Source organism: Lacerta agilis, chromosome 5 (assembly GCF_009819535.1).
Source record: "Lacerta agilis isolate rLacAgi1 chromosome 5, rLacAgi1.pri, whole genome shotgun sequence".
Lineage (NCBI taxonomy): Eukaryota > Metazoa > Chordata > Lepidosauria > Squamata > Lacertidae > Lacerta > Lacerta agilis.
The window spans coordinates 66,707,235-66,732,763 of record NC_046316.1 but is presented as its reverse complement, the minus strand read 5'-3'; the positions used below and the strand labels follow the sequence as shown (position 1 = coordinate 66,732,763).

Sequence of the window (25,529 nt, the reverse complement as noted above, 5' to 3'; positions counted from 1 at the left end):
CACTGACTCTCAAATTGCTCATTTCTCTGTCTACCTTCCCTTAAGCATACCAGCTCCATTAATTCTGTCACTGTAGCAAGAAAACAAATTTCACTGAAACCATTTTTGTTCTGCAGGAATTATGGGAGTACACCATTTAGTTGCTATTAATAATCTGACTAGATTTCAATGTTCTGCTCTTACATCCTTTCTTCAAGCTAACTCAAAAGACGGTGGATTCATCTGTATTGGATATCCAATTATTTATTATATATGCTCTGTAACAAACTACCGTTTTAACTTATGAAACAGTAAAGCCTACATTCTGTTATTACTGAATTTGATGACCCCCCGTTTGGGTGTCTCCCCCTCATGCACAGGGCCAGATTTAGGTTTGATGAGGCCCTAAGCTACTGAAGGTAATGGGGCCCTTAATATTCCAGCTGTCATACCTAGGGGTAAACTTAACCTCGAAAAATCTAAACCTGTTTAAGGACAATTATGAAAAATTATGGAACGAGATTAAAAGGGACTTGGAGACTTGGTCAAGATTTAAACTATCTTTGATGGGCAGAATTGCAGTGATAAAGATGAACGTGCTACCAAAGATGCTGTTTCTATTCCAAGTGATACCAATTATAGACAAGTTGGACTGTTTTAGAAAATGGCAAAAGGACTTGTCTAAATTTGTTTGGCAGGGGAAAAAACCCAGAATTAAATTTAAGATCCTGACAGACTCAAAGGAGAGAGGGGGATTCGCCCTGCCAGATCTAAGAATCTACTTTGAAGCTGCAGCCTTTTGTTGGTTGAAAGATTGGTTTAAATTAGAAAATACAGATGTTTTAGACTTGGAAGGACATGATAACATATTTGGATGGCATGCTTATCTTTGGTATGATAAGGTAAAGGCCCACAAAGCTTTTAAGAACCATATTGTTAGAAAGGCCTTGTTTCAGGTTTGGATGCGGAATAAAGACTTGTTAGAGAAAAAGACTCCTAGATGGATATCCCCAGTAGAGGCTAAAGCTTATAAGAGGCCAAATATGTCTGCAAGGTGGCCAAAATATGTTGATATACTGCAACAGGAAGGTCAGACTTTTAAGCTGAAAAGCTATGAGCAATTAAAGGAGGAGGTTACCGATTGGTTGCAGTACCACCAAATACATGAAACATTTAGGTTGGATAGACAAATTGGCTTTCAAATAGAAAAATCAAAGCTGGAGACAGAATTAATAGAATCGAACTCTAAAAACCCTTCCAGGATGTACAATCTATTGCTAGAGTGGCATACGAAAGATGAAATGGTAAAATCAGTTATGATAGATTGGGCAAAATATGTTGGACATAATATTATGATGGAAGACTGGGAAAAATTGTGGAAGGAAGGTATCAAATTTACAGCATGTAATGTTTTAAGAGAGAATATTATGAAAATGATTTACACATGGTATTTGACACCAGTTAAGCTAGCTAAGATGTATCATTGATTAAGTAATGTTTGTTGGAAATGTAAAAATGTGGAAGGTACCTTTTATCACATGTGGTGGACGTGCCCAAAGGTAAAGGCTTTCTGGGAGTTAATTTATAACGAACTTAAAAAAGTGATGATAGTTACTTTCATTAAGAAATCAGTGTATATAAGTGGCTTAGTTATATAATGTTAGATGAAAATAGTAAAGAAGAAGTACTGTATAAGGCATTTCTGAATTTATGTTAGAAATAAAATTATTGTGATAAGTTAGATGTTATAGGTTATAGACTAAGATTAATGGTTAATGATTGTTAAATTAGTTACAAAGTTACTAAAGTAAATTCGAACTGTACACAGATAAGAGAATGGGGGAAGTCCCTTAATTATGATTTGAAATTAGATTTAAATTTTAAGTATGCAGTGTTCCAGTTTTGTGTTACGTATGTATAAGTTTTTTCTTTTTTCTTTTTTCTTATGGTTTTTGTTGTTGAAGTTTTAATGTTGTTTTATTTGTTTTTGTGTGGTGTATTTCTTTGTTTATTTGTTGTTTAATGTGGAAAATTAATAAATTCTTTAAAAAAAATATTCCAGCTGTCCTTTGTCAACAACAATTTGTTGCTGCTTTTTGTGTTGAATATATGTTATATGGTAATTTATGGACCTAATAGGTATCTAACCAGTGATATTTTAGAGAGCAGGCTAGCAGGCGGGGCCCATTACTTACATCATAGGAGCCTACACAACACAAAACACTGTTGCTGTATGTTGGTTTTATTTTATTTGTTTTTTATCTTATATTTTGGAAATGTACATCCAGTTTTATTTTCCCTTTAAAAAAAAAATGGGGCCCCCCAAAAAGTGGGGCCCTAAGCTATAGCTTGTTTAGCTTATACGTAAATCCGGCACTGCTCATGCAATTACCGGTAATAATCATGTGAGGGGGTGAATGAAGCTAAATCCTTCATCCCCACCTGCGACCCCCTGCCCTCTCACTACCCAGACACTGAGGAGCACATCTCTAGAGCGGAGTCTCCTCTTTCTGCATCCTCTGGTGATGTGGAATGCTGTTTATCAGAAGGTGGAGAACACCTGAATAGGGCTGTGAGAATCATGCCACGTCCCAGAGCTTACCAGTACTTTACGAGGTGAACAAATTGTGCCAGGTGAAAGCGTTACATCACTTCAAATAGCTGGTGAAGACCCTTCCGGCGGCAACGCCATTGCGGGTGGTCGTGGGCTGCTTCGGCTGCGAAGCGCCCAGTCCATCCCGGGGGTTTGGAGCCCCGCTACCGCAAAGCGGGGCTCCGGTGGGGTGCGGGAAGAGCGTCCCGCACCCTGGGCTCCCCGGCTGTGCCCGTTGTGGCTCCGAACCCTTCCCTCGCTCCCCCTGTAAAGGGGGAGTGGGGGTGAAGGGACAACGGAGCCGGGCTATAGGGGACATGCCCCAACCAGGATGTAAATGCGGCGGCAAAGCCTGTGATGAGCGTCTAAGTTCTACCTGTCTTTAGTGAATTGAAAGAACCCAGTGGTCGTGAGTATTTGACTGACTTTGATTGACTTTTTTTTATCTTTGGAACGATCCGGGGGGAAGAGGAAAGGGAGCCTGCCTTTCTCCCTTCGGGAAAGAAAGAAAATAACCAGTTTGAGTGACTGCTGCTACAATAATGGATACAAAGTGTTTGGAATTTGAAAACTGAGACTGCTGAGATTTCCCTTTGGGGATTAAGTGGGCAGAAAATATCTCCTTTTAAAGTTTTGATCTTTACACTCTGGCTTCAGAAAAAATGGCAATGGGAAATTTGGACTGACGTGGGAAACAATTGAAACAAAGGAAGGAAGAGACAGGAACTGAAATTTGATACCCACCCTCTCCTCCAAAATGCTGGATTACGTATTTGAACTTGTTTTGAACTCTGGTCTAAAGGAGGAGGAAATGCTTGCTGTCTTGAGGTTGGAACTGCTTAATCGGAAATTGCAAGTTTTGAGTGGGATTATAAATAAAAAGAACTTACTTCCCACAGAGGAGGCTTTTCAAAAGTTTTACACAATGGAAGCAAACCTTGGCAAAGAGTTAGAAGGGGTACTTCAAGGATGGTCTGAAATGGCTGGGCGACTCCGGGAAAAGGAACCGTTTTCTGGGGGTGGCAGCCCCGGAACGGGAAAGTTTATAATATCCAGACCCCGAGGTGGGAGCTCGGGGGCAAGGGACATGGAATTAAGATTTCTACAAGAGGAAGAAGTATGGTACAAAGAAACGGAGGAGCCTAGAAAAGATGTGATGTGTACCCTGAAACTCGATGCAAGGTCTGTTGTGAACACTGCCTGGATCTGTGGACACTTGGTAAAAGAAGACATCTCGAGGATTGGTTCCGGCGAAAGACAGAGAAAGACAATGGATAGAGGGGGGGTGGGATGAAGCACTAAATGTAAAACCTAAATGGTCTGTTATGGTATCTGAAACCGGAGAGTGAAGCCTGTTAAGAATAACTTTATTTTGAATAAGTAAGGGGATATTGGATTTTAAGTTAAAGCAGCATGATAATGGACAGAAGAAATAAGTTTAGTTTTTATAAGAATATTCTGTTAAGACTTATGATATGATAGGATGATGAAGATAATTGTGTTATCTTTAATTTAAGTTAAAAAAAATTTTATAGAGAAAAGGTGTTAAGAAAGTAAAATATGGATTTAAAACCGAAGGTGAAAAGGCAGGGGGAGTCAAACGTCAAGATTCGGAAATAGAAAATTTTTTTTTTACTAGGTATATAAACAAGAAGAAGAATCCTGGCATTATGTGTACTTGTAATTGTTTTGTATTTGTAGGTGTGGGTCTGGGTTTGTGTTGCATTATGAAAATGCTAATAAATTCTTCTAAAAAAAAAAAAATAGCTGGTGAAGACGTGGCTTTTCGAAAAGGCCTTTGGTGAATGATCTTTTTGCTAGCTCAATTTCTGACGGCTGTTCTACGGTTCTGAATCTTTGTGACTTGTATTTTGGTTTTCCTCATGTTGACACTGGGGCTGGATTTAATTTGGGGTGGTTATTTGCTTTTCTAGTGGGCAGCATTCAACTAAACAGTTGAACTAGCACAAGGATTACTGCTAATGCAACAAGATATCCCCCACTCTCCCCTACATCTACTCTGCACCATCCCTCAAACAGCTCTGGAGGGTTGCGGGGAAACCCAGAGCAGATTTAGGTGGTGTACGAGGGTAGCAGAGGGGAATAATGTTCTGCTGCACAAGGAAAACTCCTGAAACTGGCAGAACATTCTCCTTACTGATATGTTAAATACAGCCCACCGTTATTATCTGATTTGCTAACTGTGCTCGGTTGCTTTGGAAATCAGGTAGGGTGGCATTTAAAAAAATAAATACATCAATGTCATTTTTTAAAAAAACCAGACACATCTGAATTACTAGGGTTTACTGCTTACCTGCACACATAATATAGTCTCTGAAAAAAGGACACCTTAACCATAAAGGAAAGACGTGTAGGTATGGAGTCAGACCAGGGAATAACTTCTTAAAACCTGTGTATTCTGTGCAAAAGTTTCCAAAAGCTCCAGCGACAAGGACGCCATGAGGATGAAACCCAAAGAGGTAGTTTTGGCTTGGATCCAAATCTGAGGTTTTTATGAGCTGAAATAAAGGCTCAGTAAGTTCGCTCTTAATTTAAAAGTTGACTGGCAATTGCATACTGGCCAATTCAGATCCCACAACGACAGCTAATTATGGCTTTTGCGCAACAAACCTGCTCCCCCCCCCCACCAGACATTTTGACAAGATGGAAAGTTATGGGGAAATGCTCTGGAAAGTGTGGGGTAACACTCCCTTGATGCCGTGTTGCATAACCTCCACACCCACAAATCAGAAAGATTGCTCAAAGACCAGGTTCTCTGGAAGAGACCTCAGTTTGGGTTAAAAATAAGAAATGGAGGTGGAACTTGTAGAGTATATAGACACAGAGTGCTATAATGCAATCTATGCACAGTTACTCAGAAATAAGTCCTGTTGTGCTCAAGCTGTTTCAAGCCAACCATAATTGGTTTGTTAGGATTGCATAGCAAGGTGCCGTTAAGCAAGAAAAGTATTGAAAGCTTTCAAAACCATTTATTCCAGTCACATTGGTGGACAGGAGGGGAGTGTGCAAAGCCCAAGGCTTATGTAGGACCATAATGTCATGCTCAACCGTTGTTTAGTGCAACGTGTGGCCATGTTTCTGTGATGGCCTCTTCACATTGGCCATCCAAACGTGCAAAATTTAAGCACAGGAATAATAATGGAACAAAACAGAAGTGGAATCCTAACGAGATGCAAACTACATTGGCTTTTCCCTTTGTGCTCTGGGACATACACAGAGCGCACAAGCGTGTGCACACAAACGCATTGACTTTCACTACAAAATATTTCACTCACATGAATTGGAAAGTATTCCTTAAAGTATCTCCACACAGTCCAGTTTCTGAACCACTCGGATCTTCGCCCCCCAGTTTGGGGGGTTTCCCAGTCAAGGTATAGCCAGAGTGCATAAAAAGCCGAGATAAACCAGTAATCTCCAAATACAAATATCATGAAGATTCCACAGCAGCATTGTGCTAAAACACACACACAGAAAAAACACAAAACAATTGAAATGATTAATGCAACTCATAATCTTACCTCCTTGCCATTTTCTTCTCCTTCCTCATCGTGATCCCTATGGCTGGCCAACAGTAGCCTCATGAGGGTTCTCTCCATGTACCTAATCCATGGAGGGTGATCCCCCCACAGCCACACCAGCTTGCTGCTTTGCTTCTCTGCAACTCTCTGCTCTCAACTCTGACATACAACCTGCTCCCTGCCCCCAAAACTCGTAACACTGCCATATTGCTGTTGACAGCAGTGGAGGGTTCTATCCTATTCTTTGCATTCCCATGCCTAAGGTTGCCACTGTTATATCAGTATGTGATACAGAGAGATATAAGGAAGTTGTTTGTTTGTTTGTTTGTTTGTTTGTTTGTTTATACAATATATATATATATATATACCCTTTGAAATCCTTCATCAAATGCTGGGGTTTTTATTTTGCCCTTTCAAAGGCTTCTCCTTTATTTCATTTCATTTTTGTCATTCTGCCTGATAAAACCAGAAATCAGAGCACGGAGGCATAATGTCCTGCCTTGGATAATTTAAAACGATAAATATTAATCATTTTGCTGAGAATATGTGGTTTGGTACTACAATTCCATGATATTTTCAAGCTGAAGCTGAGCAATAATTTATATGTTTGGCTTTGGGAACAAAAAGGAACCTTTCAACCACACTAATGATAAATTATTCTAAACCTGACATGTATACATGAATAGATGCAAAAGTCATTTTTCAGATGTTCACAGTCAATATGCCGCTGTCAGGGGCTGAGTAGGGCTAACACGACAGTGGCAGATACAGCAAACAAGAGCTTCAGAAAAATAGCCAGCCAACAGTACTGTTCTGTTCATGTCTACTCAGAAGTAAGCCCCATTGCTTTCAATCCTACATAAATTCACTTAGCGGCAAACTCATTTAAATCAATGGAACATATTTCTAAGTAGACGCGCATGTATAGGAATTCACCATTTTAAGGGAAATGAACTTGAGAAGAAATTGTCTAAAGCCAAACTTTTTGTTATTTTTAAACTCTGAATTTTGTTTCTCATCCAAATCAAATACATTTGTTTCCCGTAATATAGCTTGTATCCAAAATGCATAATCCGACACAATTTAGAAATTATTTGGCAAGAGACAAGGAGACAGAAAGGAATGGGAAGAGTGAAAGACATGGAAGGCCAGACCTTTCTTGAGTAACACACTTTCAAAAGAGAGTCTTCTCCCAGTGCCAAATTTTAACAGATTTAGAGCCTGCACAATAATCCCATGTACGTGCAGAATTTAAAGCAAAGGCAAGAACTTAAAGCAAGAACATTTCAGGGGAGAGGACAGTTATGATAAACTTTCCTCTTGATTTATCAAGCAAGTGGTCACGAGTTCTTGTATTACAAGTATCTTGCAGCACCAAGTTTTGCAACTTCTTCCAAAAGGCAAGATGTACATATTCCATTTGTGGCCGAGCAAGTTCCTGACATGACAATGACTCAATATAGTCTCACTTGGCTTGACAGAATTACTACCCTTTCAGCTCCTTGGCAGGATTCCACATGGCTTATCAACATGACCTTGAGGTATGAAAGTCACACAAAGTTTGATGACTAGTACCTGGCAGGGCTATTCAAAGACTTCACAAAGGCTGCCAGCGCCACAAAGTCCCGATAGCAACAAAAGCTGATAGGATAGGTTTGCTTTCGTTCTAACCAAGGGCTTACCCTGAGATTTGCATCCTTGCTTTCCTTAGGGTAAGAAGCCAAATGAACTCAGAAACACTGTAGAGAAGGGAGAAGGCAAAAGGAAGCTTGCTGGACACCATTTAGGTGCAGATGTTGGTTTGAAGCCTTTCCAACAATCAAAAAACGCTTCAAACACTAAGGTTCCAACTAACACACCCACTGTTCTTTCTGTGTTTGTCTGAACGACCTGTTAAGCAAAGTTAACAAAGATCAACAACGAACACATGAGAGAGTTCTTAAGTGGCTTTGATTAAAAGCAAGTTGATGACCAAGTTACATAAACCTTGGACAACAACATATTTTTGGTGAAAGGCAACACAGTGACACAGGCAGTTCAACTGGTCAATCTCTGCATGTCACTCTGAGCAATGTTATGAACCTGAAAGAGTAAATGGTCAGTCATTTAGATGAGAACTCCCACCAGCCCCATCCAGAATGAGCTAGACCAGGGATCAGCAACCTTTTTCAGCCATGGGCCGGTCCACCATGTGGTGAGCTGGACTATTTATTTTTTTTGAGAGGGGGGATTCCTATGCTCCACAAATAACCCAGAGATGCATTTTAAATAAAAGGACACATTCTACTCATGTAAAAACACGCTGATTCCCAGACTGTCCACGGGCTGGATTGAGAAGGCGAATGGGTCGCATCTGGCCCCCGGGCCTTAGGTAGCCTACCCCTGAGCTAGACCACCACTCTTGTTTGCATTTAATTTCAGTTTAGTTCCTGCACCTTCCTGTTCAATTTATCCCTGACTTTCTCCACATGTATGACTCCTCCTACCCCGGTTGCAGGCTTGGGCTTTCCCCAGGGGGTCAAACCCCTACTATAACCCATGAACATAAGCAGGTGGCCTTGGACCAGTCACAATCTCTGTGTACCTCACAGGGTTGTTGTGAGGATAAAATGGGAGATGGAGAGGGTAGTTTGTTAAGGGTTCTGGGAATTGTAGCTCTGTGAGGGGGGAAACTACAATTCCCAGGATTCAATTGGAATGGGGGTGCTTTAAATGTGTACACAAGCTAAATGTGTTTCCCATGACCAGAGGCACTTTCCCTCATATATTCCAAGACAGAGGCTTATTACTGAAAATGCATTCTAAGTTATCCCTCTGCTGGGTTTCACCTCTAGCACAAATGAAACTGAGGGCAGGGCACAAATATCTTGTGGTTTGGGCAGGGTTTTTTCTCTTTACAAAAGAGGTTTGCAACTGCTTTTATGTCCATAGGGGAAACAGGGTGGCTTGAAGGAAACAGGGCCATAGGTGACACATTAATGGCCAATGATGAAGTGAGACTGGAAAAAAATACCCCACATGACCTAGGAGCAGAAGTGGGGAAACTTTTTCAGACTCCCTAAGGATATTCTGAGGGCTGTGGGTTAGGGAACCAAAAACACAACCACTTTAGATGCACTGTGTGTTACAGCAAGCTGTCTATAAGGAAAGAAAAGCTCAAGGATTCCAGTGTGTTTACATGTGTGCTCCCTAGGCCTAGATCTTGCAATTCCTTCACCTGAACCAGAGTTTGTTACTCCCTGCTGAATACTAGACTTACCACCAGATGACAGCCTTGTAAAGTCCTTAATATATGTTGCTATGATTATGAACTTTGCACCCTCTGTGGTTTCCAGTACCTGTTCCCAGTAACAACAACAACAACAACAACAACAAAGAAATGTAAAGTACTACACTTGGGCAAAAAAATAAATAATGAAAGGCACAAATACAGGATGGGAGACACCTGGCTTTAGAGATGTACATGTGAAAACAATCTAGGAGTCTTGGTAGACCCAAACTTGACATGACTCAACAGTGTGATGCAGCAGCTAAAAAAGCCAATGCAATTCTGGGCTGCATCAATAGGAGTATAGTGTCTAGATCAAGGGAAGTAATAGTACCACTATATTCTGCTCTGGTCTGACCTCACCTGGAATACTGTGTCACGTTCTGGGCACCACAGTTCAAGAAGGATACTGACAAGCTGGAACGTGTCCAGAGGAGGGCAACCAAAATGGTCAAAGGCCTGGAAACAATGCCTTATGAGGAACGGCTTAGGGAGCTGGGTATGTTTAGCCTGGAGAAAAGAAGGTTAAGGGGTGATATGATAGCCATGTTCAAATATATAAAAGGATGTCATACAGAGGAGGGTGAAATGTTATTTTCTGCTGCTCCAGAGAAGCGGACATGGAGCAATGGATTCAAACTACAAGAAAGAAGATTCCACCTAAACATTAGGAAGAACTTCCTGACAGTGAGAGCTGTTCGGCAGTGGAATTTGCTACCAAGGAGTGTGGTGGAGTCTCCTTCTTTGGAGGTCTTTAAGCAGAGGCTTGACAGCCATCTGTCAGGAATGCTTTGATGGTGTTTCCTGCTTGGCAGGGGGTTGGACTGGATGGCCCTTGTGGTCTCTTCCAACTCTATGATTCTATGATTCTAACAACAACAACAACAACAACAACAACAACAACAACAACAACAACGGTGTCTCGGGGTATTTGGCAACAATTTTGAGGATTCCCTTTAAATAAAAATAAAAAGTGGGCAGTTCACAGAAGAGCATCAGCTTCACTTCCATTCCTGCTGTAAGTGTTTATCCATATAATAAATATATACAATCTCCTCTATTTCTGATGTTCAGATTGTGATTGCTGTTGCTTTCATAGCCAAAAACAGCAACATACATGGAGAAGAAGAAGATAGTGGGTTGGGGACCCTGCAGTGTTCAGGGGGAAAGCCTAGGAAGGGGAGTGATTCACAAACAGAACTAGGAGGACCAAGGACTCAGCTACATTGGCAAAGAAAAATCACTTTATATGCATTGTTTGTGTAGTCTAACACTGTGACACCAGAAGGCGCTGTGGAGTTCCATTTTTGCTAACCCGATAATGTTAGCCGCTTTGAGACTCCTTCGGGTAGTGATAAAGCGGGATATCAAATCCAAACTCCTCCTCCTCCTCTTCTTCTTCTTCTTCTTCTTCTTCTTCTTCTTCTCATACAAAGTTTGCAATGCGTTTAACTGAAATGCTTCTTCGATGTGTCTAGATCCAGCCCAAGTGTGCTCAGTGAACTGCTCAGGGTGGTGGAAAAGAACGGAGCAACTGGAATCCTGAATAAGGAGCCCAACACAATGCAACATTTATTTGCACTTCAATACCCACTTGTTGTGTTAGATGGCATATGCAAGCAGATTCATCGTGAGATTAGAGATTCCCCAGGTTTAAAAAGAAGATAACTGTGCTTCTGTTACAGGGCAGGAGGTGTCATTGCAATGCTTTCAGCAATGAGCAGCGATGGAGAGAGCGGTGTTGGCATTCAGACAACATCCCTATTCTCAACTGTATGGAACGGCAACACACATGAAAGCAAGCGCTTGGAGCCAGACTTCCAGTTTGGCTTATTTGTATAGCTCCTCATCTAAACAGCCTGACTCTAGTCAGACATGCAACATAGGCGCGAGATCATTTGGGATCTAACACATAAAAGAAAAACCTAACAGAAAACCACCACACAAAGTCATTGCACTGAAGCAAGTTGAGGCCAAGAGAGTGGAATTGTCATCTGGACAGCCCAAGACCTCTATAAACACTGCCCAGGTTTGCGCCCCAGAGAGGTCACTTCAGTGCTGCTAATGCAACAAAAACAACTTGGGAAGCAGCAGTTACGATTTACCAGTCTTTGCAGCCACAGCAGACGTTGTGATTTGAGTGGTTTGAGTTCACCCCCGAGGCAGACTCCATTGTCTTTCGAGACAGACAGATGCCAATAATTCCCTAGCAGTTATTCCACTACATACTGGTAAACCATTAGTAGATCTGGAAAAATCTATGCTCTGTAAGGCCCCATCCATATACAGAAGCTGATATTAGTCATGGAGAAGTGTTTCCTAAGGACACAAGAGCTCTGCTATGAAGGGGACTCCTGCAGCTCTGACTGCTCCTACACTAGCCACACTGGTTGATGGGAAGGTTCCTCCTGATTGTTCATTCAGGCAGGGGCGTCGCTGGGGAGGGGCGGTAGGGGCGGTACAGGGTGACATGCGGCGGGTTGGGGTGACAGGCGGGGGCCCCTCCCGCCACTCCCACGCGCCGCCGCTCCCTCCGTCACCCGGGAGCAGCAGCACATGGCCCGCCTCCGTCCAGCCAGTGGCGAAAAAGCTGCTGAAAGAGGGGGCTTTCCCCCTTTCAGCGGCTTTTTTCGCCGCTCTGCTCCCTGCCCGCTGTGCTCAGGGAGCGGAGCCCGGGGGGAAAGGACAGGGGCTGGCCCCTCTCCTTTCCCCAGGACGGCTCCGCTCACGGAGCGCAGTGGGAGAGGGGCGGGGCGTCGTTCCATGCGCATGCATTATGACGTCATGCACACGGAGCGACGCCCCGCCCCCATGGGTGCCGCTTGGCTTGCCGCCCCCGGCAGCCCGGCGGCTAGCTACGCGTCTGCATTCAGGCTAAGACCTACAATGTGACACTCCACACATCACACATTTGGAATTTGGAAGCCAAGTTCTGCATTCTCTCCACTGAAAAATTGCATTTGTAACGTTGACTCAAAAAGTCTGTTGTAATACTAACAACTGGAACACTCCACACCAGGGTGGATTTGATTTAAATCAAATTGATTTAAATCCAGGGTGGATTTGATTTAAATCACGATTTAAATCACTAGTCAGTAACGCTTGATTTAAATCACAGTTTTCTACATAAAGACTAATTCTTGCTGGTATAACTTTAATATGCAAGTAGATGAAGATTTTCCGAATAACAACTTTTCATATTAGTTTTTTTATCCCCAGTTTAATAGGTTAATCATTCATATTTGGACAACTTTTCTGTTGTACTTAGGAAGGAGAAAAATAATCATTACCTTAATAATAACAATTTAAATAGATTTATTAGATCCATTCCACTCCAAACAATCAGAAAAATATTGTTTCTATTCTGTTCACTGAACTTCTTGAAACTTAACACTGAAGGGGTTGATTCTGTATTCATAGGTTTGTAGAACAATAGGATTAAGGTCTTTTTCTCAACTCTGTTCATGTTATAACATTTTTGCTGTGAAGAAGAGGCATGTGATCTCTGCTGAGTCAAATTCAGTTTTGAGAACTGCAAAAGGAAACCAAGCACCTGTGATAATATCTTGTAGGCAGAGAAACTGCCCAATAATCTTACAAAAACCTCTGGAAGAGCATAAATGACATTGTGAATGGATTAATGGAATTTATTTACCAAAAAATTAAACATATACAGCCTTATTCTACATAATTAAAAAACTAATCTTTATTTCATGATTGAATAACCTTTGGATGTAATATATTTTCCCCCAAAAGCATTTTATTAAAAAAATCTGATTTAAATAAAAAAAAATCTGATTTTTTTGATTTTTTTTTCAATCATTGATTTTTATCCACCCTGCTCCACACCAAGCTGTCCACAATTTACAGTGTGTGTGAAGCCATACTAGACTTCTCAGAAGTAAGTCCCTTGGTTGGCGTTCCTCAGGGCTACCCCTCACAAGGTAAGCAGCAGCAACAAAAGTAATGTAAACATCATCAGCACAATCTCTGGATGCTTAAGACTTTGGTAAATACTACATTTTGCTTTATTTGTTTTTTTTCAATAGTAGTAGTAGTAGTTGGTGTTGTTATATTTGTACCCTGCCCATGTAACTGGGAATACAGGGTTCCTATTTGTACCAAATAATCATGAATGTTGCCAAATAAACTCATATTTAGTGGGAATGTGTCAACCATGAGATTGTTTGGTCATATAAATAACAAACGGCCCCAAAGCAGAAGCAAAGTTGGTAGGGTCCACATCACCCTTGGCGGCACATATTTTATGAGTCAGGCTTTTTTGGAGTTGGTAAAGAACATGACTTTTTAAAAGCAACAGATCTACAGAATAACAAGATGCATCCTTCCACCCTTGACAAATCACTAGATGAGGAGCAAGCAACAGATATAGAATTAATGGCTGAGAAGGTAGGTCAGAAATGACCATCAAAAATGGATGAGACATAACTTAGCATCCAGGGCAACCTGTTTGCCAACAGTAATATCCGTTTCCATTACAACCTGCTTTCAGAACTTTGGTACATAGTTTCATGTCACCACATATGTTCCTGGTACCTTACAACTCCACCAGCATAAGGGGGAAACAATAAGAACTTCCTGACACTAAGAGCTGTTCGGCAGTGGAATTTGCTGCCAAGGAGTGTGGTGGAGTCTCCTTCTTTGGAGGTCTTTAAGCGGAGGCTTGACAGCCATCTGTCAGGAATGCTTTGATGGTGTTTCCTGCTTGGCAGGGGGTTGGACTGGATGGCCCTTGTGGTCTCTTCCAACTCTATAATTCTATGATTCTAAGTGCTGGTCACACCAAGGTACTTTGGTTAATTTCTGCACTACAGAAAATTACCGTATTTTTCTGCGTAGATGAGGCCCCCATGTATAAGATGACCCCTACTTTTGGGAGCCCAAAATTAAGAAATCAGTCTTTTAAATCACCTGAATGACACACTGTCCTGGTTGATGGAAGTGGTGCTGTATTACACTGCATAATGGAAGGAGCCTACATCTTGCTTCCCTCGCCTCGGTTTGGCTCCACACACAGCCACCTCCGCAGCCCAGACTCCGGCCCTCGTTGACTCAGGAGCTGCCAGGAACCCCCAAGCCGACGCATAGCTCACCACAGATTTACAGTAGAAATCCGTGTATAAGACGACCCCAAAGTCTGGACTAAAAAATTGGGGGGGGGGCAGAATGTTGTCTCATACACGGGAAAGTATGGTATGTAGCTTAGCTCCTCCTGCGATCCTTTTTTAGTACAGGCAAATTGTGATTGAACACAAATCGTACTTCAAACTTCCTCAACTGAATTGCCAAATGTCCAGTGCTTCATTTTAATGAAGGATGCAATTCAGAGCATGAAGCAGTTAATCAGCCATTATTGCTATGCTGCTGAGGGAGTATTGTACATTTAATAAACCACTAATTACCGGTAGTTGTTTTTAGGTTGCTTCCATATGTAATAGTGACCTAGTAACCTATCCTGCTGAGTTTTGCTTTATTTGTTTATGCTTAGGAAATTTGTTGAATTTCTTGTTATGCAATGGCAGTAATCGTAAAGACATTCAATTGGAAGTGGTATTTTCTGAAACCGGTAGGACTTATTCCCACATCAATGGGTTTAGGATTGCGAAACTGAACAGCTGTACATAACTCATATTGGCAAAGATTGTAGCTTCTCAGAAGGAAATGTACAAATCTTAATTTCCTATATATACAAAACAGTTTTAGCATATTGTGTTGACATTTTGTGTCCTCAAAAAAACCTCAGTCATCACCAGCACCCTTTTTTGGAATCTTTTAAGCAAGAGACTTCAGAAGAACTATTTCAACAGCTATAAAACAAGGCTATCAATAGCTATAATCTATGATGACTATGCTCTACGACTACAGGCCGAGGCATTATGCCTCTGAATACCAGTTGTTGCAAATTGCAGGTGGGCAGAGTACTGTTGTGCTCACATCTAGCTTGCAAGCTTCCCACAATGCATCTGGTTGGCCACTGTGAGAACAGAATGCTAGACTAGAAGAAGAAGAAGAAGAAGAAGAAGAAGAGTTTGGATTTGATATCCCGCTTTTCACTACCCGAAGGAGTCTCAAAGCGGCTAACATTCTCCTTTCCCTTCCTCCCCCACAACAAACACTCTGTGAGGTGAGTGGGGCTGAGAGACTTCAGAGAAGTGTGACTAGGCCAAGGTCACCCAGCAGCTGCATGTGGAGGAGTGGAGACGCGAACCCGGTTCCCCAGATAACGAGTCTACCGCTCTTAACCACTACACCACAGACTAGATGAACCATTCGCCTGATCCAGCAGGCTTATTTTTAGTTCTTAAAAACTCTGGTGGTGCAGGCACAGCCAAGAGTGACCCAAGTTTATTCTCCCTTCCATCTTTTTCATGGACTTTATTTAGAAAAATGTCTACCCTAGTTTTCCAAAAAGTGCAGGGTAGCTCACAAAGCAAACTTGTGGCTTTGGAAAAGTTTTATTTCATATCAAAGGAAGTGCTTTCAGAAAGACAGCTTTTTCAAGTCACAGGTGGGCTGTGCAGATTTTGTTGGTCCAAGCAGTAGACTGGAGACTATCTGGATGGTTGTATATAAAACTCTGCACTGGTTGGTATGGCTATTTTTAGTAACTCCTCTTTGCTCTGTTTTCAGTTAGTAGTACAGCATCAAGCAATCTATGGTAATTCACACAAAAACTACTCTTAAAAATTACAGCTAAACTGTGGTTAAAGCTTTAAAAAAAAAAAAAAAAAAAAAAAACCCAAGAAGGTGAAGGGAGGAAAGTAATGTGACAGAGAAATCTCAGCGAATCAAGACTTGGTTGGAAAAGCCTCTCCTCCTCAGCGAGGGGAGGGGTTGTGAACGGGAGCCGCCTCCTGCATCTGCGCGGGGGCGTTTAGCCCCCAGCCTTACCTGCCCCGCCGCCGCGCCCCGCCCCTAGCAGTCAGCCAATAGGGCTGGCTTGGGGGCGGGGTTTTGGCTGTACCTTAGCAGCCGCGGCGGCCCCCATCCGCCATTCCGCTTCGTTCCTGCGCCGGATCAAGATCGGATCAGATTCGTCCATCGGGATCCGAAGTTGAGCCTCTGTGCGCAGGGCTAGTAGCGCGCTTCCGTGTCTCCAGACCAGGTTTGGTCTTGGGGACCCCCCCCCCCGACACGCGGAGCAACCGTTTTGCGGGGGGCGTAAGCGCACCCATTCCCAGGGCACCGGCAAGCTGAGAATCGCCTGGGGCAGCTCTTTCGGTAGTTTTCAGGCAGGGGACGCCGGCGGGGAGCTCCGCAGCCGCCTCCCAGCTGTTGTTTCAGTTCAAGAAGCGGGCGGCCGCCCTCAGCGATCCGGAAGTGCCGCTGCTCAGCTGTATCGTTGGAGAGATCCCTTGAAGTTAAGGACGCCGTTTTGCGAGTCGCTCCAGCACTCGCTGAGGTTTGCAGGGCTCTGTAAGGGGGAAGGATCTTTTCCCTGTTTTGCCTGCAGCGTGCTGGGTGTCCGTGTGGGTTTTCAAGAATAGCTAAGGTTTCTGGGGCTCTTAAAGGGGGAGGCTGAGTGCCTGTTGGTCTGTGGAGTGCTAGGTGTCCGTGTGTGCGCTTGAGGCGCTTGCTGAGGTTTGCTGGGCTTTGCAAAGGGGGAGCCTGATTACCTGTTTGCCTGTAAAGTGCTGCGTGTCCGTGTGTCCCTTTTAAAAAGCCGTGGTTAGCAGCCTCCTTGCACTCTGTGCCGGTTTGTTACTGTCTTTCGGTGCTCCAGCGCTCGCTGAGGTTTGCAGGGCTCTGCAAAGGGGGAGGCTGGTTGCCTTTGGTCTGTAGTGTGGCTGGGTGCCTGTGTGTTCTTCTGAGGCCGTGGTTAGTAGTCTTTTTGGCCCTCAGATCTGTTTCTTTCTATAATTTGGAGCTTGTGGTTAGCCTGATATCGTTGCGGGGTAGATCACAAGCCCGGTGGTTAACTTTGCTTTCGTCGCCATCTTGACTGTTTTTAAATAGAACTGCTGTCGGCCATACTGAGTGTGGCCACGTGTGGGCTATAGCGGCAGCCATTTTGAGTGTGCCTCGTGTACTGCTTGCGGCGGCCATCTTAGTTGTGTTGTTACAGACTCTTTGCAGCAGCAATTGGCAGTGTGGCCACGTGGGGTGAGGAACGGCGGCCGCTTTGAGCGTTCGTTTCTATTAGCCATTAACTTCCCCCAGTAGCCCCAGCTTGCTAAAAGCGGTCAATTCTTTTCCTTCGGTACAATAGTTAAATAAATAATAAATGGTAAATTAAAATAAATAAATAAATAGAGGAATATCGTTACATAGAAAGAGGTGATAATAAGAGTGAGGAGCTGTTTGGTCAGCGCCCCCTCCCTTCGGTTCATCCACTGGAACTTTGCTTATTCGGTGGATAACAGGGATTCCTAGCGTGTGGTGGCTGTGGAATTTTCCTGAATTGCTTACTTTGGCGCTAAGATAAATAAAGTGATAGATAAATAAAACAAAAGGTAAATAAATAAATAAATAAATAAATAAATAAGTTCCTTTTACGTGCTGAGTTTAAAGCGCCGTTGCCGAGGCGGTCGAGGTATTTAGGTGACTTTTTCGTGCTAAAAGGCTTTTCCATATTTGTAGGGCGCGTGGGCCGTGTGTTTTTTCCCTTTGTGATATTTTACTAGCTTCAACTCTTGGCAGCCATTGTGGATTAATAAATAATTAATTAGGTGAATTGAATAATAAGTAAATAAATAATTGGGATAGCGATATTAGGCAGAGTATAAATATTCATACACGCACACGCAATCAATCAGTCGTGAAGGTTCTTGCCAAGCGTTCTTCGCGTTCAGAGAGGGTGTCTTGTCTGCTGCGTTCTTTTGTGCTGGTTTGCCTGGAGTATAACATCACCTTTTCGGCAAAATTCGTACCGGGAGTTAACAATGATATAGCTGATGCTCTGTCTCGATTTCAGATGGAGCGCTTCCGGTCTCTTGCACCGTGGGCTCAGCAACTACCAGAACCCTTCCCGGAGCACCTCTGGAACCTTGGAAATGTGATGTGATCAAGGGAGTATTAGCTTCTGTAGCCCCATCAACGCTGCGGTCGTACAAAAAAGTGTGGTCTGATTTTTTGGAGTTTAGGTCTAAGGCCAGAAATATCACCTTCTGTGCACCCCCATCAACTGATGAGGTTTTACAATACCTTTCACATTTACACGGGCTGGGCAGGGCTGCAAAGACGTTGCGAATTCACACAGCTGCCATAACCTTTTTCAGCAGGTCCATATTCTCAGTAGACCCTTGCTCAGATTTCATTGTGGGCAGGGCAATCGAGGGTTGGGGTCGGTTGCAACCCTCTAATAGCGTAGCAAGGAAGCCGATCACCTTTGAGCTTCTTTGCCTAATACGGAGGAACCTCAGGTCCATCTGTTGGTCGAAATTTGAAGCTAGGCTGTTCTCGGCAGCATATGCCATCGCTTTTTTCGGGGCCTTGAGAGTAGGTGAGGTGGTTGCAGAGATTCAGCAGGATGGTTCGGCCCGTGGCATTCACATAGAAGACATCCAATTGTCTCAGTTAGACTTGTGTCTGCAGATCCGTCAGTCTAAGACTGATCAGCAAGGTAAAGGTGCCCTGGTAAAAATGACGGCCTCTGGGCAGCCCGGCCCATGCCCCGTGAAGGACACGAGACGTTATCTACAGCTCAGGCCGCCTGGCCCCGGGCCGTTGCTAATTCACGCTGATGGATCTAGGCTGTTGAGACATCAGTTCACACGAGTGCTACGGATGGCTATAGACGCTAGTGGATTCCCAGCTGAGGGTTACGCGGCACATTCCTTCAGGATTGGGGCGGCCACAATGGCTGCACATATGGGCCTCCCAGCTGACAGAATCAAAGAGATGGGCCGTTGGAAATCGAATGCTTACAAGGGTTATATAAGAAAGAACTGTTAATTACCTATTGTTTACCTTCCCTTCTTTTCTTTATTTGCCAGGGCTACACAGGAGGCAAGTGTGGATTTGCGGACACAGTATTGTCTATTGGGCAAGAATGCGCGCCATAGCTTCTGGCATTGGTTCTAATCTGGGCCTCCCTAACAATGTGCAGGTCTCCTGGTTTTCCAGACGCGGCATGCGATGGGAAGAACTTATGCCGTTGGTCAGAGCAAAAGCGGCTGCAATCGGCCCCCCAGACATCATGATAATCCAACTTGGTGAAAACGATTTGACATGTAGAAAGAGCTTGGACTTAACCTTACACATTAAAAAGGACTTGGACGAATTAGCGCTTTCTTTCCCGGATACTACCGTTTGTTGGTCCTCACTTCTAAAGAGAAGAGTCTGGTGGGGAAGTCGTTCTCCCGTGGCAGTGGATAAGTCCAGAAAGCTGTTGAACCGTGTTATCACACGCAAGTTACGTTATCAAAATGGCCTCGTGATTGAGCATGCCAACATCAAATATGGCATTTCTGCTCTGTTTCGGAAGGATGGCGTCCACTTCTCTGATATGGGAAATGACATCTGGTTGTCTGACATTACCAAAGGTCTTCAGGATTGGTTGCAGCTGTGAGGGTATTTGGCGGCGAGCCTCTTCGGCTCGGGTGGCGGTTAGGCATTGGGTTTAGTGTGGTGTTGGAGGGCAAGGTTCGGGCCATCGCCTAACCCTCCTAAATTTGGGTATTCCGTAAAGGAATCCGGAGGTCGTGGATCCTGTCCAATGCCCTGTTGGTGGCTAGGGGCCATGGCACGACCTTCGGTGACTTCAGGGGGTGGAGCTTCCAGTTGTATCTTGCATCAACGGGCTCCGCCTTCTGGGCGGTAAACCCTTGAGTGACTCCACGCTCTGCGGGGGGAGTCAACTATAGTCTGTTCAACCCAATGCCTAAGCCAATACCACTCACATGCTGTAACCAATAAAGTTGTGGCCTTTTAATCTCCATTTAACCTAAAATCTATGTGTCGTTGTGTTTTATTCCTGACATGCGGGAGGAGGGTCCTCGAATCACAAAGCCTCTCCTCCTCAGCGAGGGGAGGGGTTGTGAACGGGAGCCGCCTCCTGCATCTGCGCGGGGGCGTTTAGCCCCCAGCCTTACCTGCCCCGCCGCCGCGCCCCGCCCCTAGCAGTCAGCCAATAGGGCTGGCTTGGGGGCGGGGTTTTGGCTGTACCTTAGCAGCCGCGGCGGCCCCCATCCGCCATTCCGCTTCGTTCCTGCGCCGGATCACCCGCCCACCCTCCCTTAGGTTGTTTATGGTTAGGACATTGCTATGGACTTCGGTTGGTCGCCTTGTATTCTCAAGGGGCCTGGTAGGAGTTTTTGTCCAATGTGGCAAATTAGCACGGCCTCATTGGTTTTTCGCCTACCTCGTAGCAAACTGTCACAACTTTGTTAGATTGGCGGTTAGGCATTGGGTTTAGTGTGGTGTTGGAGGGCAAGGTTCGGGCCATCGCCTAACCCTCCTAAATTTGGGTATTCCGTAAAGGAATCCGGAGGTCGTGGATCCTGTCCAATGCCCTGTTGGTGGCTAGGGGCCATGGCACGACCTTCGGTGACTTCAGGGGGTGGAGCTTCCAGTTGTATCTTGCATCAACGGGCTCCGCCTTCTGGGCGGTAAACCCTTGAGTGACTCCACGCTCTGCGGGGGGAGTCAACTATAGTCTGTTCAACCCAATGCCTAAGCCAATACCACTCACATGCTGTAACCAATAAAGTTGTGGCCTTTTAATCTCCATTTAACCTAAAATCTATGTGTCGTTGTGTTTTATTCCTGACATGCGGGAGGAGGGTCCTCGAATCACAAATTGAAGCCCTGACTGCAGTTTGCTGTAACAAATGGCTCGACAGTTATGGTGAAGGATCTTAGAAGGTCATTTCCGATGGATAATGGGCTGACTAGTAGCCACTCGTTATGGTTATGTTATGTTTTTATAGGGGAGAGGAGGAAGGCTTGGCTACTGAAACCCTGCACAACCATCTCAATGAAGGAACAATAAATATTTGTTTTGCATGGTTGTTGTTTTTTAAGCATACTTTCTTAATGCCATTTCTGTTCATCATTCAGGTTTAAGGAGTAGGGCATGGGTTATACTGTAGCACTTCACCATGGCGCTACTGTAGTATTATTTTTCTTTCCTTCTCCCCCCAAATAGCTGCATCTGATTATACTGGCACAATAACTTTGGTATCTCTTTGACTGCGCCTCTTCTCCATATTCTAATTTGCAAGATTAGTTTCTCCTGTTACAAATTACCATCCTACACACACACACACACACATATATACACTAACCAAATATTTCAGTACGTCTAGTACTGTTTCTAGTACGTCACAGAAGAGTCCTAAAGTCAGGCAGTTATTAATTACTTAGCGGGCAATTGTATGGCAAGAGCTACCTGGATGAGCTGCTTAGGATGCAGGTGAAGATATGCTGGCATAATTTTCTCATCCCAGTTCAGGCAGTTGAAGTGAGGCCAAATGCAACTTCCAAAAAGGGGCATTCTGGGTGTGGGACCAGAGAGGAGGGACTTAAATTGGAGCCTGACCCTATTCAGCTCAGTCACGTGACTTACGGGGTAGCACTTAACACTGCTTTCCGCCAGCTTCTGCCGCATAGGATTGCTCTCTTAGAATCCTAGAGCCATCGCATCCTTTCCGCGAGAGCGCGCAAAGCTCATAGCAAATGTATAAAGTTCCAGTAGGCAGTTTTCCAAATTCCCACGTGGGACACTGAACGCATCTTGCCTGTTTCTAGATGGTGCAGTCTGAGCTTAAAGCACTTTTACTCTGAAGCAAACCCCACTGCTTTAAATGGGGATTTCGTCACAAAGACGTGTGCACGGGCTTGCTGCCTTACTCTGGAGTAAACCACATCAAGTGAGATGGGGTTTCTTTCCTAGCAAACGCGTTTAGAACTGCAAGCCAACAGCCAGACAGCTCAGGTTTCCTAAATCCCACTTTGTTTCAATGCGACTTACTCTTTAGTAAGCCAGCAGCAGGCTTATAGCATAGCTGTTTAGGACTGAGCCTCAGCTCGGCGAGATTTACTTGCGAGTCAACTTGCATCGTGTCTGAGATCGAATCCTGCCCCATCCTATGCATGTTTACTCAGAAGTAAAACTTGCTGAACTGCCTGCACAGAATTCCATTATAGCCCGATCGTAGAAACATACCCTTCGACAGCTGGGATAGCTCAGTCGGTACTTAATCTCAGGGTGTGGGTTCGAGTCCCACTTGGGCAAAAAGATTCTTTCATTATATGGGGATGTGCCTCGTGACCCCTTCCAACTCCATAATTCCCAGCTTCAACCAGGCTTATTCTCAGAAAAGCAAGTTTTTCACTAGCCTACGTCGCGAACACGTTTGTTTACTGCGAAGTCCGTTTCTGTTTACGTCCAAGTGAAACTCGGCGAGGATCGGGCGCGTAGATGCGCCCTAACCCAAAAACAACCTCCCGAAAGGCGGGAGAGGGCGCTTACCTAGCAGCAGGGACGAGAAGACCCATTGAAACACGGCGGCCGTCTGCAGCCTCCTCTCCAGGGGGATGTTGAACGGAGCGAACTCGACCTTCAAGGCGCGCCGCCGAAGAGGCTTCACGCCAGAAGGCGCCCAAAGGGCAACGGCGAGCGCGGCTTCTCGCCTCCCCCGGGGTGGGTCCTCCTCGCGGGCCGGGCTGCGCCTGGCCAGTGGAGAGAGCCCATCGCCCCTTCCAAGTTTGGAGATCCCGAGGCGGGGCTCACCGGCACGATTCCTGCCATGCCGGCGCGGCGACAGTTGGAGACCTAGACGAGAGCTTTGCGCCTCGGTCCGCGCCTTCCCCGGCGCCTAGGATCCGCCCTGGCTGCCGGCAGGGAGCAAGGAGAGCGCTGCTTCCTTGGGCCGGTCGCGGAAAGTGGCGGCAGCCCCGAAGGAGCCCCTCGGAGGCGGTGTTGCTCGTGGGGAGGGGGAGCCTGTGGCCGAGGAAGGGGAGTGGGCCGCGTGTCGTGCCATACGCGGCACAACATGCACAAACTAAGTTGGGAGGGCTTTCTTAGATCTCTGATCCATTTCACACTGCCACATGATCCACTCGAAACACATCTTCCCTGAAGTCCTTATTGTAAGTAAGGAAAGCCCTGTTGCTTTCGAGGCAGTTAGCGTCCCAGTAAGCCCTTTTAGGATTTCACAGCCTTAAAAAAATAAAAAATCAGTTTATCCATTGCTATCATTTGTAACTGGAAAGTGTTTTTCATTTAATCCCAACAACGGGATGGAGTGAGTTACTTGCTGGGCGCAGCTCTCCGCTCCGCCCCGCTCCGCCCCGCCCCGCGCTCTTTTCTGGCTCCCCCATGCTGAAGCCGTCTCTTTGTTCAAAGATCCAAAAACCGGTCTGCAAATGCAATTTGCTTCAGGGGCGTCGATTACAGCTGCAGAAAATACAAAAGTGTCTCTTGTTCGTGTGAAGCCGCCGGTTGTTGCAAGGAAACAGCCTTGAAAGGGCAGATACATTTAAACATGGCTTCTCCCCCCAGACAAAGAATCCTGGGAATTGTGGTTCGTTAAGGATGCTGGGAATTGTAGTTCTGCGATGGGGGAATTCTAGTTTCCAAGAGTCTTCAGAGGGGGAGTCAAGTGTGTTAAATGTCTGTTGACTGTGCTTTGAAAGTATGATTAGGATTTGCCCTTTGTCATTCCTGAGGATGACTTACAACACAGAATGGAATGGTGGTGGGGTGACCAGATTGGTTCTCCTGGACATCTTAGCATTGACTGGCCATTTGAGCTGGGCTTAGGAGGCTTGGTGTTAATGGTGACCAGTGACATGGGTCTTGGGGACAATTTTTAATTGAACAATGTTCAGGTGCAAATTTCCCCTTGCAAGTATATTGATTGGCCTTGTATAAAACCATATCATAGGAGCCAACTCCTGGGGCCAAGGTCCCTTTGCCCTCTCCAATAAAATAGTTGAAAAGACTGGACCATAGCTGTCACGTCTCCCTTTTTTGTGGGAAACTCCCTATTCCAAGGCGTTTCTCGCTGCTATCCCTGATTTTCTACATCCCTTAAATTTCCCTTATTTCAAAGGGAATATTCCTCTCCCCAGGCACGTCTCTACCCTGTGGTGCCAGTGGCATGGGGAGCCAGGGTCGAGCGGCAAGCTGAGTGTCCGGGAAGGAGAGTTGGAGACCGGGGAAAGCAGAGCTTCTCCCCCTCTGCAATCCTAGAGCGCAGCTGAGGGAGGAGGAGGAGAGTCCACCACCCACCCACCTCCCCGCCTGCGCAGCTGGAGGACCATGCTAGGGAAAGAGGCCATGCTTCTCAAACTTCCTGCCCCACATTACTCAACATCCGGCTGCCGAGCGTGCGCCAAGTGTGAGGAACGAGGAGAGAGCCGCGTCAGAGACCCTTAAAAGTTCTCCTGGATCTGAAAGCGAGCTATCGTGAAGCTCATGAGAAAAACACCGAGAGGTGGGCTCCGTGGGTTGCCCCTGAAGCCGCTTGGCCCTTTAACTCCCACCCCACCCCACCCGTGTGCGCCTCTTTCTCGCTCCATCGCTCCCCATCATCTTCGCAGGTACAGCAAGAGCCGCGTGGCTCGTCCGGGGAAGGAGAGACGGGGGGGCAAAGCAGGCAGAGACAGGAGAAGACGGCAAGGGAGGCTTTTTTTTTTATGGGGGTGACGTAGAGAGCTTTCTCTCCTTCCTCCGGTGGGTTTCTAACCCCCACCCCCACCCCTAGATTTGTTCCTGGTGAGTTCTGGCACCTCTTTCTCTAGAAAAATAGCACTGGGAGGAAATTAAGCATCATATTGTTTGGTCTAGGACTTCCGGCGAGGGCGCCATTGCCGGTGGTAGAGGGTTGTCTAGGCAGCGAGACGACCCTGGCTTCCCCGGGGGTTAGGAGCTCCGCTACCACGCAGCGGGCTCCGTTAAGCCGCGGGTCGAGCGTCCCGCGGTGTGGGCTCTCCAGCTGGCCCCTTTGCGCTGACCCTTTCTCCGCTCCCCTTGTAAAAGGGGCGCAGGAGTGAAAGGGCAACGGCGCGGGGCTGTGGAGGTTTTGCCCCAGCCGGGGAAGCTAAGTGGCGGCTGCCGCCGGTGATGAGCGTATCGTTCTTACTGAATTGAAGCAAAAAAGAAGAACCCCGTAAGCTGTAAGTACGGAGTTTAATTGGCCTCAAAATCTCTTTAAATGGATTTTGGGGAGGAATGTCAAAA

At 45.3% G+C, this 25,529-nt stretch overlaps 1 protein-coding gene across 1 annotated transcript in view; it reads right to left on the bottom strand.

Moving 5' to 3' along the window:
- The window catches only part of LOC117046378 (2-acylglycerol O-acyltransferase 1-like), a 30,543-nt gene extending 5,662 nt beyond the window's left edge, over positions 1 to 24,881 (bottom strand). The window contains exons 1-4 of the mRNA XM_033148177.1: positions 24,843 to 24,881; positions 22,815 to 23,160; positions 5,869 to 6,047; positions 4,887 to 5,091 (exon numbers count right to left, since the gene is read on the bottom strand). Coding sequence (XP_033004068.1) covers positions 4,887 to 5,091; positions 5,869 to 6,047; positions 22,815 to 23,160; positions 24,843 to 24,881 — 769 coding nt within the window. The remainder of the gene's footprint in view (positions 1 to 4,886; positions 5,092 to 5,868; positions 6,048 to 22,814; positions 23,161 to 24,842) is intronic.
- Positions 24,882 to 25,529: the final 648 nt, after the last annotated feature.